An 18402-nucleotide genomic window follows, 5' to 3' on the forward strand; every position below is an offset into this window, starting at 1 on the left:
GTCTAGCAAAATGATGGATCCATAGCACATTCTCAGTCGGACAGTATTTGTATATTGTACATTCATTTTTATTTTTATTTTTTAAAGGAAGATGTGCTCTGCTTTCATTTTACCTTTAAATCCTGAAAAACGTTATCTATCTCCTTATTAACACTTACACTCTCTCCACAGGAGAAGTGGATTTCCATTCTGTTGAACCATATAACAAGGGTCGTTTAACCGCACTGCCATTTGCCGACATTTTACGAGATTACAAAGTTATTATGGCAGATAATGTTCCTGAAAACCCACTGAAATATCTTTACCCAGATATCCCCAAAGACACAGCCTTTGGAAAGCATTATAGCTCTCAGCCAAGTGAAGGTTGGATATTATTGTGAATTCCTTCCCTTGTTAAGATTTCATTCCCCCAGTTTTACATTAGAAAGGAAGAAGTACTGAACATTGGGTGCTTTCCATAATTTTTAATTAATAACATCATGTATGACCCATCCCAACATTATCACTGCACATTGTAGCATCCAGGTTACAAATGAAACGGTAAACATATACTTTGAAACCAGCAGAGAAGGAAAAACAGAAATGATTTGGGGAAAACAGTTAATCGATCAACAGAATTTGTTGGGCATTCTTTAAATGAAAGAGTTTCCCTCTGACATTTGAAATATCACCAAGAAGCAAGATAGCTGGATCTCTCAGGATAGGATGTCTGGATGCATTGTCAACCCGTGTTGGGAGAGATAATGTTTTGGATCAGTGCTGGAGAACATGTGGCCCTTCCAATAGTGTTGGTCTACATTTCTCATCTGCCATAGCCAGCATATCAGGGATGATGAGAATTGTGGTCAACAACATCCAGAGGGCCACAAACTTCTTAGTCCTGATTTAGGTACCTTGATAACTAAACTCTTTAGAACTCTAGGGCCATTATTATAACAGTGGTAGGTTATATTTCAATAAAAGCTGATACAAATGCACAATAAACTATTTTCAGCACAGTTCTATGCCTGCAGTCCCAGACTGTAACTGTTACTCTTTTCTTTCAATTTCTTTTCTCTCTCCCTCCATCTCTTTTCATCCAAACAGCAGGGTAATATTTAAAGCTTTCCTTGCTAACGTTTTTCCCCAGGAAAGTTGGTATAGCATTTCACTCTCAATTTTCAAAAGAACTCTGTACAATTTTTAGCAGGTATAGGAAAATAGAAGGGGAAAACCATAACAAGAGGTATAAAGTACCCATGTGCAAATGCATATAACAGTCCTTCCTGTCATTTGTTTTAAAAAGGTAGCCTGAGGAAGTGGCAGTTTTGTGTGCAAGGGGAATGAGAGAAATGGTGGTGTAATATCTTCCTCATATTTGGGAGGAAAATAGTGGGGTGGATGGGATGGCAGGGTGTATCATCTTTCAGTGAGAAAAAGGTAATCAAGGAAAGGCTTAAATACTCCTATATCCTGCTGTTCTGCTGAAAAAGAGAGGAAGGGGGAGAGAGAGAGAAGAGATAGAAAGAAAAAGAAAGAAGAGTAAGAATCACAATCCCACAAGAGTGTTTATTTAGGAAAAAGTTTGGGTTTCATTACATGCCGTAGTTTGCTCCTGTGACAAATTTTCAACCTTTTGACTCACTTCTTTTAAGTAGGAAAAGTTGAACAAATATGTCATTCATGAATGGTTGGAAAGGATGCAAAAGTTCCTTAAAAGTATTAAATAAACAGAGTATGTGATGGAAGAAAAGGATTGAATAAGTTTAGGGTAAAATTTATTAAGCTGCAATGCCAAGCATGTTGAATGTTTAACAACTGTATAATAAGATGATTACCTGAGTACAGCTTTGCTCTTTTGTACCATTGACTGGAAAGTTTCACCCTGATCCTGTGATCTCTTCATGCATACAACAGTGGTGGGAGCATTGCTGGATACAAAGCATAACCAGTCTATTCTGTGTACAGTTCCGCTGTGTATAGAATAAAAGAACACAGGAGCATAGGAAGCTGCTTTCTGTAAAATCAAACTAGCACTGATCTATCCCATGATTGTCTGCTATGAACAACAGTTGCTTTTGGGGGTCTTAGGTTGGGGTAATTCACATCACATTGCAGCTGCTCCTTTTTAAAACTGGGAATCCCAAGCATTGACCTTGGAAACTTCTGCATTCAAATCATATGTTTCGTCATCTTGGTAAGGTTTCTCCCCAAAGTTTTTCCTGTTTAACAGTTTTCAGTGAAGTTCAGATTCATTGAATTGCCCTACTGAATTTGCAGCATGAAAGCAGCATCCCATTGCATATTGAAAACTTCTCATTGGATCTAATTCTCATCGCAGATTTAATGCACGTACATTTTGTTCCATTTTGTTTAGTGCCAAGACCTACGGAGGGAGGAACCACAGGCTATGTCCCCTCGGTATTCATTCCAGTCTCCAAAATGTGAGTAATCATGACTTTATACATTTTTGTGTGGGAAGTCTGGCAAATTGTTGCTGTGGGATTCTTGCTTTTTCAGAATGAGGTGAAAATCCTTGCTGTGCTGTCTCAACATCCATTCGAAATATCCAAGGCTCCCTCAAACTCACTGACAAGGCAAACACACTATTTGGAAATAAATGCTTTTACCATTGATGTTTTTTGAAACCAGCATTACAAAGAGAAGAGCTCCACATTGCAGCACTCGGACCTCGAACTACCAACCTTCTGACTTTACAATCGTTAGAATCTGCATTTTAACCAATAAGCCACCACATCATTGATCTTACTGGGCAGGAAAATGAACCAAAGCTTGGAAGCATTACTTTTAACCAGCATGTGCATGGCCATTGGGCATGCTGACTGGGGATTCTGGGAACTCTAGTCCAAAAAAATATTTTCTACACATTGTCCTGTTCACTGTAGTGTGTATACTTCTATAAAGTTAATTCCGCTTTAACTGCCATGGCAACATCCTGTGGTTATACACATAGAATCATAGAATCATAGAGTTGGAAGAGACCACAAAGGCCATCCAGTCCAACCCCCTGCCATGCAGGAAATCCAAATCAAAGCATCCCCAAAGCTTTGAGAGAGCTCTCTGACAGCTCTCTGAGAGCTCTCTGAGAATTTTAATGGCTTCTCCCTTTACTGCTGATCCTAGGATACCATATGATGTTCTCATGTGGCAGTGAAAATGGAATCATAGCATAGTGTACACATTGTGTAGCGTGAATGGTTCCATGGTATGAGTAGATTTCTTGAGAAGGCTTTTAGTGCAGAGCAGGCATTACAACAGTGTCTGATTCTCTCATTGAATAACATGCTGCATAACAGGATTTTCTGCCATGTATAATTGATTAAGGAGATCATTTTTGTCTGTTTCCACCCCTTAAGTCTGCATGATTCAACAGACCCACCTTTGCCATCAGACCTTCTCCCCATGTCTCCCAGTGTCTATGCGGTTTTGAGAGAACACCTGAGTCCAACCGTTATGGAAACTGCAGTACGTTAACAGGTTATATTTTAACTTACAAATTTGTGCTAAGCAAACAAGGGTATGGGAAAAGTAACCAAATCCCTGTTAGATGCTGGCTGAATCATGAAACAAAAAGTAAGTTTCCATTGCTGTTAACAAAACTTGGTATGTAAGCAGTATTACCATCTGCTACTACTGTTACTTTATCTGAATTGCCTATATGCAAACACTGCCCCTCTATGAAAATTTTTATCATAACACATATAATATCGCTGATGTATGCTTGCTCCGGCTTCTGTTATATTTATTTGCTCTAAAATAATATAATCTGGATTTACAACCAAACCTCTTTCTTCTGCAGCCCACAACAAGTTAACATTTTATTTTGTATGACGCACAGTTTTGTGTAACTCACAAGCTTGCATGTTACTTCATCAGCCAAGGAAAAGAGATCATCTTGCCTACTGCTTCCTCCATCAAATACAACATTAGGTTCCAAAACATAGTTGGGGATTTTAATAACTTATAATTGGTCCAGTTTGTAGTGTAATTGTGAGGTTCAACAGCACTCTATAGTAAGTTCCACTGTTTTGTTTTTAACTAAGAGGAAAAGCACCTACTGCTTGCTTCATCTTTCCCTTTTCACAGTGTTTGACTATTTGGTATTTTTATTTGTTGTAGCCAACTCTATCTCATATTATACTTAACAACAACTAACAGAGGTGATTTCCAATGAACTGATGTGTTTTTCTTTTCTTCTAGATGAGTTCTCCATATTCAGCTGACTGACATTCTTATACTGAAGAATCTAAAGTACCAATGTAGATATGTTTTTAAAGGGGCATACCCAAATGAAGATTTTTCTTGTTTCCTTTGTACATATACTGTATGCATGTGTACATGCTTCTCTTGGGTCAAAATTTGCTTTCACATATTGCTTCTTGGGATTCACATGGCCCTCCAAATGTTACTGGACTGCATCTCCTGACATTCCTCATAATTGGCTATGCCAATGAGAAAATGGGACCTGAAGTCCAAAGAACTCTGAACAATGCCTGTCTTAGTTGAGACATAATGCTACAACGTCAGTCTTACAAGAACTATCATTGAATATGGGGCATAAACCACAGTTTCCTAAATTTGGACATAACAGGAAACAACATTTTATTCAAAACTGAAAATGGAAGTATACTCATCCCTCCACATTTGCAGCTTTGACTTTTGCAGATTTGCTTATTCACAGATTTTAGTAATATGTTCTCTCTAGAAATATCTAGGTTCTCCAGTGCAACTCTGTGGTCAACTTTAACCAAAAGTTAAGTGAAGAAGAAATAAACAATTTTATGTAAACCGTTTTCTCTATAAAAATACACTGTACTGCCCTTACTTTCCAAGAAACAGTATCCGCTTCCTGTCAGGGGAGGAAGGAGGCTTGATACTTCTCTCTCTGGAGGGAAGTTGACTCTGTGCTTCTGTCTGGAGAGGCACTTATTGGCAAGACTTTGACCTGACTTTCTTGCTAACTTGGGATCATTACATTAGGAGCAAAGAGGCTGAAGCAAACGGGAGCAAAATCCTCTTTGCCTCTACCACCAACACCACCCCCGGCCTGGCGCATGCAGGAGTTTTACAAAAAGTGGGGACCTTGGTGGCAGCTATGAGGCTGAGGGGAGGAAAAGAAGGCAAAACGTGAGGCAAAAGACCAGCACCAGAAAGAGCAGCCAAGCCATTCCTCCTGATGGCCGCCAACCTGCCACCGACCCAGCTGGCCAGCCCTCCCTCCAGCCAAGTCTGCCCCAGTCTCCAGCCCAGGACACAGAGCACGAGGGAGGGAGAAAAGCAAGCCTTCTCTCTCTTTCTCTCTCTCTCTGCTTGCTGTCCCTTAAGAGCAGAAAATGTGTCCCACTCCCTCTCAGCACAACAAAGCAGCAAAGTACCATAGGAAATCTGACAACAGGGAGAATCCTGCAAATGGTTTTCACACTACAGCAATTGCACAAAGAAAGTGAATTCATGAATGAAATGAAAATGAGAACACGGTATTTTTTCCAAAAATGACTATCTCTTGATTCATGTCACTTTCTGTTTGGATTCTAAGCAGCTTACACACAGTGTCATCTGAATACCAATTGTGAAATTGTGCCTAAAACCCTGGATAACCCCGGGTTCTGTCCAGTTTAAGTTTCCAATTTTCCCCATGTGATAAACTCCATAGTGCTTTTGTTATTTGTGGTTTTTCCACATTCATGGGGGTCCTGTGCCCCTAACCCCAGCGAGGGATGAGTGGATTCAGTTTCTCATCTAACATGTAAAGTGGTGATGGAGGGAGCATTAACCTGAGTGTTATGTCTGCAGTGTTCAGCTGCATGAAAGTGAACTTTGGCTAGGAGCCAGTTATTTTCAAAATATCACTGGAAAGAAAAAGAAAAGGAAGAAAATAATCTACCATTGGCAAGCTGGGTGCACGGATCTGTTGCATTAAGCCTGATAATTGTTTGCTCTCATTTTCTTGGTACAGATAGGATTTAATGGAGACTGATGATAGAATTCAGGCAGAACATTAAGTTTCTGTTTCTCAGCAGACTAAAATGTGATCTGTTTTAAAGTGAGGCTGTGCTCATGCAGATGGAACTGGACTAAACAAAATGGAGGACTTAAACAATGTACAGTAGATTGGAATAGTGGTATCGAGGCCGGGGGACCTCCTCACTTTACCACAGGGTAAAAACACCTGTCATGATACCCCCCTAAATGCTGTAACCTGCTCTACTGAGTTGTAAATTAACATATTTTAAAGATCATATTTGTACCATTGATTAAAATTTGGGCTATCTCTTGAGGATTTAAATAATATGTTTTCAAATAGAGGTGGGTACCTTCTTAAAATGGGGGGGGGGGGTTCACACACAGATGTAGGAGGGCTGCATCTCCCCTACCAAAAATGAAAAGATTTTCCTCTCCTGGAAAAGGCCCCTTGGGCCTTTTGCCAGATCCTTTAAAGCTGCTACTTTGAATCCTTACCATAGGATCAGGACAATGCAACCTGATTTATTTACATCAGAGATAGGGAAGGTGTAACCTTACTAAAGTTGGTGGACTCCAGTTCCCATCACCCTGCACTATTGGCCTTACTGATTGTGGATGATGTGCAGCTTGCACATTCCTCATTCCTGATTTACATACAACATACATGAAGATACATCCATTCTGCAAGTGTGTGGAAGTTTTTTTTTTCTATGCAGGCAACTGCACCACTACTGTTGTTTGTAAATGATGCCAACTATATGTGGGGCACACAGATGCCAATGCTCCCTCCATCTGCTTTGTCTACCTTTCAGTGGCATGAGCCCTGAGGTAGCTTATGATCAGAGATATGTCTCGGAGGGGAGGAAAGCAAAACAAGAGTATTGCCCCTCAGAATAAAGTATTGTTCCCCCTATGTTATTTTTTTTCACTTCCCAAATTTCTCACATTGCAATAACTTAAAACATCAATTGAGTCTTTAGAAATAGAGTGTAGGCACCCAGAGAAAAATGGTAGGCAAAGCTACCAAGGGAGTGTGAACACACTGATTATAAGAGTTTTTTCTGTGCAGGGGCATCATTGGGGAGGGAGTACGGACTGCGCCAGGTGATACCCTAAGTGGGGTAATGCCACTGCTCCCCAAAGGCTGAAGGCGTGGTGCGAGGTGTGGTTCAAAGAAAGGAGATGCTTACTTGTCCACTGTCAGTGGCTGGAGAAGGAGTGTCTCACTTTTGAGACTCAGTGGGCAGCCATCCTCAGCAAGTGAGGCGAGTGTCTGCTTCTCTGCCCACTGAGCCTTGGTGGCCATGAACTCCTTTCCTTCCCTCACTTTCCTTTCACGCTTGGGGACAACCCTTCCAGACCTGAAAAAGGCTGCTGGGGGGAGGGGGGGCAAGAAAGGGAAGTGGAGGAAGGGAAGGCAGGAGGAGGTGGCACCAGAAACATGGAATTCGGGGTACTGCTGCCATTGTTGCTGCTACTGTCCCTTTCTTTTGAGGGTCGCCAGTGCCTTGAAGAGATGGGCAATAGCAGCAGCAGTGGCAGAAACATAATTATTCATTTCATTTCATTATGCAAAGGGATCTTGTAGTACCATTGAGACTCAACTGAAAGAAAGAGGTAGCATGGGATCTTTCGTAAACTTGAGCCTACTCCCTCAGATGCCTGTTATTACTGAAAATAATTTTATGGGGGTGTTTAAATTAAAAAGAAGCCACACGGGATGTCAAATATACCAAGTATGCCACTGTATGTGCAAATGATTTTCAACATCTTGCTCTTTGCAAGGGGCTTGAAGGCAAATTTCACTGGAGGGGAATTCTTATTGGGAAGCAATACCCCTCATTTTCTCCCACTGTGGCCCCCCTTACAACCATTAGCAACCCACACCCACACTAAGGTCATACAATGCAGCAGCATCTCAAAGCTCAAATGACTCAGAGTCATTTTTTAAGACTAGAATTCCCTGAATTTGTCTCACCAGCAGCTGGGAAGATTTCCAAGCCCTGTCACTGACCCCTGGATGGGAGGGACTAAAATAGGTTTCCTGTCTGTTTCAGATCAAGCCTGAGTTAAGCGGCTAAAGCAGAGATTTGTTTTTTCTAGGGAGTGAAATTTCCCACCTCCTCTGGCTGATGGATGGAGACAGGTTGGGGACCCTGCTATTATGGTCTTCCTGGGAAGCAGGGCCTGAAATACCCTCTTGCAAAAACAAGGGCCCATCTACACTACACAATTATAGTGCTATGATCCCACTCTAACTGATGTGGCAGCATCCCATAAAATTTAAGCATTAGCAGCTATGGGGAGGTGGATTTAAGATTCCTCAGCCAGAGACTTCTCCTCTGGTGCTTCTGACCTTAGTACAAACCCAGGAATTCCATAGGATGCAACCATGGCAGTTAAAGTGGAATTGTAGTGCTGTAACTGTGTAGTGTGAATGGGCCTTTAGTGCTTACAGTGCTCCCTCCCCTTAAGTGCAATTTACTGACCACAGCCAAAGATGCTGCATGTTAATTTAGCGTGGATTTCCCATGTAGCCCCCAAGTTATGGCTATTTTCAGGCATCTCCTTCCCACCACTCGTTCCTCGGCTGATTCTTCTTTCAGCCCCTACCAGCTTGCCATATCTAGGAGGGCAGCTTTTCTTTCAAAAATAAAATAAGAGACCACTAACTCTTTTGTGCCTATGCTGTACCCCGCTTCGAGCCTTGGGGAGAGGTGGAAAAGAAATAAAGTACATTATTCTTATTATTGTGTGTCCAGCAACATAATGGAGCCAGGGGTCTCTGGGTGGGAGTGCCATGACATTTTCCTTACCAGGGTTGCTAATAGGATGTCTCCCTCCCTCTTTTCCTTTTTGATTTTACCTCCAATCCATGTAGTAGTTATGGGGAAGCAGAATGAGAACTTTGCTCCCCTCAAATAAGAATCACACACACACACACACACCGCTGCACTTAAATTTTCCATCTTTCCCCAAATTTCTAGCACAGGATGCACCTACACTGTAGAAATAATGCAGTTTGCCACCACTTTAAATGTTGCAGCTCCATCCTAAGGAATCCTGGGGTTTGTAGTTTTACAAGGTCTTTGCCTTCTCTGCTAAAGAGTGCTGGTGCCTCACAAAACTGCCAATCCCAGGATTCTGTAGGATGGACCAAGGGCAGTGAATGTGGTGCCAAAAAAGTGGTTAATACATATTGAGAGCTAGTGGGTTGAGTGTTGGACTATGACCCAACCAGGGTTTGGATCCCTGCCCACCTATGTAAACCCAGCGGGTGACCTTGGGCAATAAGTCACACTCTCTCAGCCTCAGAGGGTGGCCATGGCAAACCCCCTCTGAAGAAACCTGCCAAGAAAACCCTGTATATAAATCCTTAAAATAAAAATTATTATTATTATTAATATTAATAATAACCATAATAATTCCATTGTGAGAGAAAGGTGGAATATGAATCCTTGGAATAAAAAGTAATAATAATAATAATAATAATAATAATAATAATAACAACGATTAGTGTTCCTCTAGAGTGTCGATGCCCCCTCCTCCTGGCCTTCCCCCTCAGCCATGCCTCAGCCTTAGCCCTAGAGTCCCAGTCAGACTCAGGGAGGGAAGGGCTGGATGATGGAGCCCCAGCATTGCCCTCCCCACTGATGCAATGGGCCTCTGCTCTCCTGGCATTGAGCAGCATAACCTCTGGAAAGGAAGGCTGTCTGCATCACGTGACCGCCTTGTAGCTTTCGCTTTCGCCTCCTCGATTCCTGCACAAGCCTGGCTTTCCCCGAAACCACGTGACCCAGGGGCTGTTCCTTCCATCGCTTCCTCCTCCCGCCCCTGCCTCTTCCTGAGGGAGAGGGTTGTCACTCTTTGGGCTTTTGTTCATGGTCTTTGAGGGCCAGCCAGATTGTGAGGCCCTTTTTTGTGTGTGTGGTTTGTCACATGTTTACCTTATGGCACTTTCTGTTTCAGAGCTGGCACAAGGCTTGCTAGCACACCCCCAGATCCCACAGGATCTTTACAGTGTTGTTGTTGTTCCAAAGCACCTTTTGTGTCAGGGCAAAGTACCTTTTTGTGTACTGTATTTTTTATCTCATTGTGTTATTGCAAAGTACAATGGCATCCAGAATCCACAAAACAGTGATATCTTTTGTGTTATCGTTGCAAAACACCTTTTGTGTTAGGGCAAAGTACTTTTTGTGTTCTTGCAAAGTACCTTTTCTGTTATTGCAAAGTATAACCATATCCAAAATCCACCCGACAGGGATGCCTTTTCAGTTATTGCAAAGTACCTTTTTCTGTTATTGCAAAGTTCATTAGCATCCAAAATCTAGCAATCATGCCTTTTGTGTTATTGCAAAGTACAATAACATCCAAAATCCACCAATAGGGATGCTTTTTCTGTTATTGTAAAGTACCATAGCATCCAAAGTCCACCCAACAGAGATGCCTTTTGTGTTATTGCAAAGTACATTCATACCCAGAATCCACCAGTAATGCCTTCTGTGTTATTGCAAAGTACATTCATACCCAGAATCCACCAGTAATGCCTTCTGTGTTATTGCAAAGTACATTCATACCCAGAATCCACCAGTAATGCCTTCTGTGTTATTGCAAAGTACATTCATACCCAGAATCCACCAGTAATGCCTTCTGTGTTATTGCAAAGTACATTCATACCCAGAATCCACCAGTAATGCCTTCTGTGTTATTGCAAAGTACATTCATACCCAGAATCCACCAGTAATGCCTTCTGTGTTATTGCAAAGTACATTCATACCCAGAATCCACCAGTAATGCCTTCTGTGTTATTGCAAAGTACATTCATACCCAGAATCCACCAGTAATGCCTTCTGTGTTATTGCAAAGTACATTCATACCCAGAATCCACCAGTAATGCCTTCTGTGTTATTGCAAAGTACATTCATACCCAGAATCCACCAGTAATGCCTTCTGTGTTATTGCAAAGTACATTCATACCCAGAATCCACCAGTAATGCCTTCTGTGTTATTGCAAAGTACATTCATACCCAGAATCCACCAGTAATGCCTTCTGTGTTATTGCAAAGTACATTCATACCCAGAATCCACCAGTAATGCCTTCTGTGTTATTGCAAAGTACATTCATACCCAGAATCCACCAGTAATGCCTTCTGTGTTATTGCAAAGTACATTCATACCCAGAATCCACCAGTAATGCCTTTTGTGTTATTGCAAAGTACAATAACATCCAAACTCCACCCAACAGTGATGCCTTTATTGAACCATTCAAAATGCACAAAATACATGTTGCAGACACTCAAGTAAGCTTTCCAACATCTTGACAAAATATAGGACTGTTGTTTTTCTTTCTCCTGTATGATTTTTTAAACACCTTTCCCTGACAAAGCAGCCAGTGCAGCTTCAAAAGCATGCGACACGTAAAGTCGAGGGCTTTCATGGCCGACATGCCAGCCACAGATGCTGGCGAAACATCAGAAAGAAACTCTGCTAGAAGATGGCCACATAGCCCGAAAAACCCATAAAAAACTATGTGACATGTATTTTGTGCATTTTGGGTGTTCCAATTAAGGCATCACTGTTTTGTGGATTTTGAATGTTATTGTACTTTGCTATAAGGCTTACATGGCTACCCCGAATATGTTTCATAGTTGGCATAGTTGGAGCAGAGGGGATTGGTGACAGAATTTTGGCATGCATGGACATCAAAAAATTTTATTCACAGGATACCGTTTCCTTAGGTAGGGATGGGAGTCACGTGCCACTCCAGAGGTCGTGGGACTGCCACTCCCAGTATCCCCCACTAGTGGCTATGGGGACTGCATACCCTCTGACTGTCTTCATTTGGCAAGGACAGTCCTGATTTATCCTCTTTCACCCCTCTTTTTCAGCTGCTTTTAATATGTCCCTGTTTTTCTCTCCTCCTTGCACTTTCCCCCTTTGCCCTCAGCTTACTTCAGTTGCTGCAAATTGAGTTCAAAGTGCAAAAGTAGTTTGCACTCAGGAGTTTATCACACGAAGGGGATTGAGGGTTTATCCTGTGAATATCCCAGAAATAACACGTAATTACGCATAATGATTTCACACAGCGTTGCACAAAAGCCGCTATTAAAGTGGTCACAAAGAAGCATTAATGCGCATCTTTTTACTTTCGAAGTTTCAGCGACAATGCGTTTCCAATATTATTTGCGCAGTTGTGTATGATAATAATTGGTGCAATTGCTTGCCATTTCCACTTCATTTGTGGGATTCTTTAAATGTGCTTTAATCTCTCTTTAATGTCAGAATCAGCCCCAGTGTGATAAACTTGCCAGTTAACTTAGCAGGAGGAAAAGGAGAAGAAGGAATCTTCTCCTTCCCAGTAGGTTCAGGCAAAAGCAAATGGCAGCCTCTCTTAGCCTGTTTCTTCTTCCTCATTAATAACTTTTGCCATGACCACCCCTTGAGGCTCTGGGAAATGTTGGCAGCCATGAGCCAGCATGGTGTAGTGGTTTGAACATTGGAGTGTAACTCTTGAGACCAGGGTTCAAATCCCTGCTTAGCTAGGGAAACCCATTGGGTGACCCTGGGCAAGTCACACTCTCTCAGCCTCAGAGGAAGGCAATGGCAAACCCCCTCTGAAGAAACTTGCTACGAAAACCCCTTGATAGGTTCGCTTTAGGATCGCCATAAGTCAGAAAGGACTTGAAGGCACACAACAACAACAACAACAAAGGGAGTGGCAATCCAAGCACTTCAGGAAGGCAGCATGATTCACCACACTTTGTGTCAATCACAAAGGAAAAAAGGAAGATGCAAGACAAACGGAAGTTCTGGTTCCAGAATCATAGAGTTGGAAGAGACTGCAAGGGCCATCCAGTCCACCCCCTGCCATGCAGGAACTCTCAGTCAAAGCATCCAGTTTTGTTCTTTATTGGTTTGCTATGTTAATTCTTATGCATTTTTCATTGTTATTTTTATTGTTGTGTGTTTTCTCTCTCTCTCTCTCTCTCTCTCTCTATATATATATATATATAGGCTATTTATTGCCATTGTGATTTGCTATGTTATTTTTTATTGTTATTGTTATTTGCTATGTATTTTATTTCCTGTTGTAACCCGCCTGGATTCTTTGTGATTGGGTGGGCTGTAAATAAATCCTTATTATTATTATTATTAAAAACCATATAATACAATAAAATAAACCCCACTGTCCCCTCCCTCTTTAAAAAGCCAGATTGCCATAATATAATTGCAACATAACAATGGTTATGGTAAAATTGAGTGAAATATAATTGAGTCATATAATTGTGATTATATGTTTCCTTGGCAAGATTTGTCCAGAGGAGCCTTTGCCTTTGCCATCCTCTGAGGCTGAGAGAGTGTGACCTCTATTAATTGTTATTATTATTATTATTATTATGATATAAAACCCCAACTAAGGGTGGAAAATAAAAACACCACACACTTCAGGAGAATTTAATGCAAATAAACCAAAACTAATATATATAAGGCTTGTGTTTCCATAAATCACAGAGGAGGGAGGAGGGGGGAATGGAGGGAACAGCCACAAGGAAGTAGGATGTTGCTTCTGATTGGCTGCTCCTTGCAACCAGCTCCTCGCTGATTGGCTGCTCGCCTGTCTCAGTTTGCTATTTCCTGGCCAGAAGTGCTTTCGCTTCTGCAGAGTGCTGCAGAGGGTGAGAGTGTTGTGTCCGTCCTGGCAAGTAGTCCGAACTGCAAGGTGAGTGTGCAAAGCCAGCAAGCAAGCAAGGCAGGTTCTGCCTCCACATTGCAGAATTTAATGCAGTTTAATTAATTAATCTAATCCATTAATTAATTAAGGGTTAATGCATGAATAATAATCCAGTTTGAGACCACTTTAACTTCCCTGACTCCATGCTATGGGATTCTGAGGATTTGTAGTTTGCTGTGGCACCAGGGCTCTCCTGACAGGGAAGGCTAAATTCCCCCACCAAACTACAAATCCCAGGATTCCATAGCATTGAGCCATGGGAGTGAAAGTGGTGTCAGACTGTATTGTTTCTGCAGTGTGGATACAGACACACACTGCAGAACTAAAAGAGCTTGACAGCCTGTTTACTTACCACAGCTCTATCCTATATGATCTTGGGATTTGTAGTTTGGTGAGGGATTCAGTCTGGACTTGGATGCGGCCTTAATACCAAGGGGTATTGGATTCAGGTTTTGGGCATCAGGTCTGGTTCTCCTGGCTTCAGTTCTTGGCTGTGTCAAGAAATAAGACCATTATCTGGGTTGCCCAAAAAGCCCTATGTTGTTGTTGTTATTGTTGTTGTGTGCCTTCAAGTCTTGCCCTATTTATGCCAACCTTAACATCATGGTGTTTTTTTTCTTGACAAGGTTTGCTCAGAGGAGGTTTGCCATTGGTTTCCCCTGAGGCTGAGAGAGTGCGACTCCCTGGGTCACCTAGTGTTTTTCCATGGCTGCGTGGGAATTCAAACCCTGGTTTCCAGAGCCATATAGCCTACCACTCAGACTGCTACTGTATACCATGGCTCTGTTCTGGTGCCACAACAAACTACAGTTCACAGAATACCCAAGCATTGAGCCATGCCAGTTAAAAGTGGGGTCAAACTGGGTTATTTCTGCAGTGTGGATGCTACCAGTGAGTAGTCCGGTCCCAGGTTTAGTACTTGTTGTTAGTAGATTACAAACTGTTCAGTATGTGTTGTTAGTAGATTGCAAACTCCACCCTTCCTTGGCACATGCTTATATTTTTAATTTTCATGCAAGAGGCACAACATTATATAACTAGGCAGCCTTGCAAAGGGAGACCAGGGTTCGAATCCCCACTCAGTTTTGTAACAACTCACTGGCTGGCATCACTCTACGTCCATGGCATTTAACAAATAAAAGAACGTTTGGACAGACCTGACAAAAAGTATGTACTGTTAATATTACGTCTGTATTTACACCAGCGTGGGATAGTGGTTTGAGCTTTGGAGTAAGACCCCGGAGACCAGGTTTTGAATCCAGGGTCCAGAGCTCTTTGTCTGAAAGTACCCTCAGTCTATGAATTGCACAGAGTAACGAAACTAGAGAGAGCCAGTGTAGTGTAATGGTTTGAGCTATGGGACTATGACTCTGGAGACCAGGTTCGAATCCTGGCTCAGCCATGCAAAAACCCACTGAGTAACCTTGGGCAAGTCACACTCTCTCAGCCTCAGAGGATGGAAATGGCAAACCCCCTCTGAAGAAACCTGCCCTAAGTCCCATCTTAAAACTTAAAAGTGCTGCTATATTCCTTTCCCCCTTCTCTCCTTCCCTTTCTCCTTTTTCGTTATGTGCCTCCAAGTCGAGTCCAGCCTAACCCTATCATGGTGTTTTCTTGGCCAGATGTATTCAGAGGAGGTTTGCCATTGATTTCCTCTTAATACAGTCTTTAATACTTGATATTCTCTGCCATTAAAAAAAAAAAGTAACTAGCATGCTGCATTTTTGTATGGACTGCATTGGAAAGCCCACCTCCACAGTCTGCATAAGGCTGCATCTGCAAGGCAGAAATAATCCAGTCTGAAACCTCTTTATTTGCAATGGCTCAATGCTCTGGAATTCTGGGAACTGTAGTTTTGTGAGACATTGAACTCTTTCTGTCAGAGGGCTCTGCTGCCACAACAAACTACAATCCTATAATTCCATAGCATTGAGCCATGGCAGTTAAAGAGGTGTCAGACTGCATTATTTCTGCAGTGCAGATGCAGCCTAGGATAGCTCAGCTTCTCCAACAAGCTATTTGTTTTGTTTTGTTTTAAATCTGTCAAACAAGCTGGGAAAAGAAGACTCAAACTCCATTTCCTTCTTTATCAGTCAGCTGGTTTATTGTCTTGGGTCAAACTCCTCAAGACTGTATGGGAATTGAAATTCTTCATATGGTCGGCCCTTCATATCCATGGATTTGTTACCCACAGATTCTAGCAAAAATATAAATATATAAATTATTTTTTAAATTATTTTTAGTAACACTTAAATAAAACATATAACATATAAAACATATCAGACATATAACACATATACAAAACAATTATATGAAATAAATCATAACTTCCTAAGCTATACAAGTGATTTTCCAGAATTCCTATTTCCTAATCACAGACGCTTAGCATTGTCTAGAATATTATCATCACAAAAGTAATTATACAATCAAATATACCAGATAATTAATCCTTATTTATCTGATTTGTCATTCCCTTTCATTTCATTTTTTGGACTTACCTATCCTCTATATATGTATGTTTGTATATATATTCGTATAAAAAAGAAAAAGAGAAGGAAAAAAAGAATGCAAAATACAATTTACTCATGTTCAATTGGAACATTTATTGCTACCTCCTGCATTATATTTGTACTCTATATTAGACTCAACTCTGTATTAGACTAATATGCCTACCAATATCTACTATACTTCTAAATTAGTATATCAATATAAATATAAAATATAAATTCTAAAAAGCAAACCTTGAATTTGCCATTTGGTGTAAGGGACACTATCTTACTATAAATTGTATATAATGGGATTTGAGCATCCCATGTAGTTTGGTATCCATGGGTGGTGCTGGAACCAAGCCCCAGCAGATACCAAGGGCCCAATGTATTCATTCTTTTTTAATGTGTCACTTTTTTTAAAGCTAATTTTAGTACACAGCACTTTTGGAGAAAGAGTTACTATAAGAATTTGGGCATCCTTTTCTCATAGTATTCATGATTTACTAGTAGAGTACTATATATACTCATGTATAGATCTAGAAATATAGGTCAAAAATTGACCCAAAAAACCTGAGTCTACTTATCCACAGGTCAATGTAAGTACTGTATCTTAACTCTTATTTAAAAGAGGGAGCCATCCCCTGGGGAAAGCAAGAGTATAATCTGTCCTGGAAGCACTGAACCCTCTACTCTCTCATCCATCCAGTCTTAAGAGTAAGCACAAAGGGTTGTGTCTGCTGGAATTTTGTAAGATTTTTGACATAGTTTTGCTTCATATCTTTTTGCTATATGCCCCCAAGTCCCCCCCCCCCCGACTTATTCATGGGCCATAGCAAAATCCAGAATTTTGGCCCCAAAATTCTTATACATGAAGTCAATTTGCAATCAAATATATATGGTATGCCATTGTATTTAATGGGACTTGAGCATCCACAGATTTTGGTATTCGTGAAGAGTCCTGCAACCGAACACCAGTGGATACCAGGGGCCCACTGTATGTTAAAAGGTGGCTGTGAAATGTGGTAGAGGGATGTGACCAAGCATGGATGGATGTGCACATCAGAAATGATGTAAACGCAAGTGTTAAGGTACTATAACTTGTGTCCAAAAAAAAGGAACCATCCTTATCTTTGAATAGAGTGGTGGAAGGTGAGAGCTTAGTCTATCCTAGGAGAACCTAAAAGAAGCACCAGTCCCCCTATTCTCTTGGCACTCCTTTCAGGAGAAGCGCAAAAGAGCTGTCACTGCCACCACCACAGCAGAGAGATTATAGCAATGGCAAATATGTTCCTACAACGCTTATCAGTGAACTAGTACTTCCTGAGCAGTTTAAAATGTGTAAGCCAATTGCCCCCAACAAGCTGGGTACTCATTTTACCGACCTATAAAAGGATGGAAGGCTGAGTCGACCTTGGAGTTCTCCAGGATCGAACGTACAAGTTGTGGTTTCAGGACTGGCATTTAATCACTGTGTCACCAGATGGTCCTTCCTTCCTGCCTTCTGTAAATTCTTTCTTTTTTCTGTAAATACTTTATCTTAACTCTCTCTTTTCTAGTAAGAGTTAAAGTACAATATTTACATTGACCCATAGATAAGTCGCCCAAGGTTTTTTGTTGATTTTTTAAAATTAAAATTTCTAGACTTATTCCTGACGACATGCAGTGATTTTTGAGAAAAAGTGCTGGCATGTTGTAATGAATTTTCCTGTGTGGTTGTCAGTGATAAACCATATCTATAATTAATCGAAAGGAAGGTGAAATTGTGTATGCTTTGGCATGTGGGCAGTATTGTGTTCTAAAGAGCATGACATCTCAACAGGGCAAGATGTTTTACTGGGAGTACCTTAGAGAATGTGAGGTAAGCAGTCTCCCTACAAATGAGTGTGTTTTCCTTCCTCAGGATGAGTCAGTGGTATAAACTACAGCAGCTGGATTCCAGATTTTTGGAACAAGTGCACCAGCTCTATGATGACAATTTTCCAATGGAGATCAGACAATATTTGGCACAGTGGCTAGAAAGCCAAGACTGGTAAGAGACTAACACGTGCAAGATGTGAAAGAACTGTGATCCTAAGTAAAAATATGAGCACGTCCAGTTGTCCATATAATTAAATCAATCCTGTTTTAGGGAAATGGGGCTTTTAGTAGTGTAGAACCTTGCCAGGATTGTAGAATCATAGGGTTGGAAGGGGCCTTCCTTGCTGACTGTCAAGTCAA

The 18402-nt window shown here is 41.2% G+C and overlaps 2 protein-coding genes across 8 annotated transcripts in view; both read left to right on the plus strand.

The window, feature by feature from the left end:
• STAT4 (signal transducer and activator of transcription 4) overlaps positions 1 to 6241 on the plus strand; it is a 57964-nt gene extending 51723 nt beyond the window's left edge. For 3 of the 4 annotated variants that reach the window (XM_089519570.1, XM_089519567.1, XM_089519569.1), the window contains exons 21-24: positions 172 to 363; positions 2357 to 2423; positions 3357 to 3465; positions 4201 to 6241. In XM_089519570.1, coding sequence (XP_089375696.1) covers positions 172 to 363; positions 2357 to 2423; positions 3357 to 3465; positions 4201 to 4227 — 395 coding nt within the window. In that variant the 3' untranslated portion in view covers positions 4228 to 6241. Of the gene's footprint in view, positions 1 to 171; positions 364 to 2356; positions 2424 to 3356; positions 3478 to 4200 lie in introns of all 4 variants that reach the window. The other variant, XM_089519568.1, reaches the window with a different exon arrangement.
• Positions 6242 to 13631: 7390 nt separating this feature from the next.
• The window catches only part of LOC149313661 (signal transducer and activator of transcription 1-alpha/beta-like), a 38240-nt gene continuing 33469 nt past the window's right edge, over positions 13632 to 18402 (plus strand). For all 4 annotated transcript variants that reach the window (XM_089519571.1, XM_089519573.1, XM_089519572.1 and 1 more), the window contains exons 1-2: positions 13632 to 13684; positions 18086 to 18214. In XM_089519571.1, coding sequence (XP_089375697.1) covers positions 18087 to 18214 — 128 coding nt within the window. In that variant the 5' untranslated portion in view covers positions 13632 to 13684; position 18086. The remainder of the gene's footprint in view (positions 13685 to 18085; positions 18215 to 18402) is intronic.

This window comes from Sceloporus occidentalis, unplaced genomic scaffold (assembly GCF_023333645.1).
Source record: "Sceloporus occidentalis isolate IW3139 unplaced genomic scaffold, rSceOcc1.0.p SCAF_4, whole genome shotgun sequence".
Lineage (NCBI taxonomy): Eukaryota > Metazoa > Chordata > Lepidosauria > Squamata > Phrynosomatidae > Sceloporus > Sceloporus occidentalis.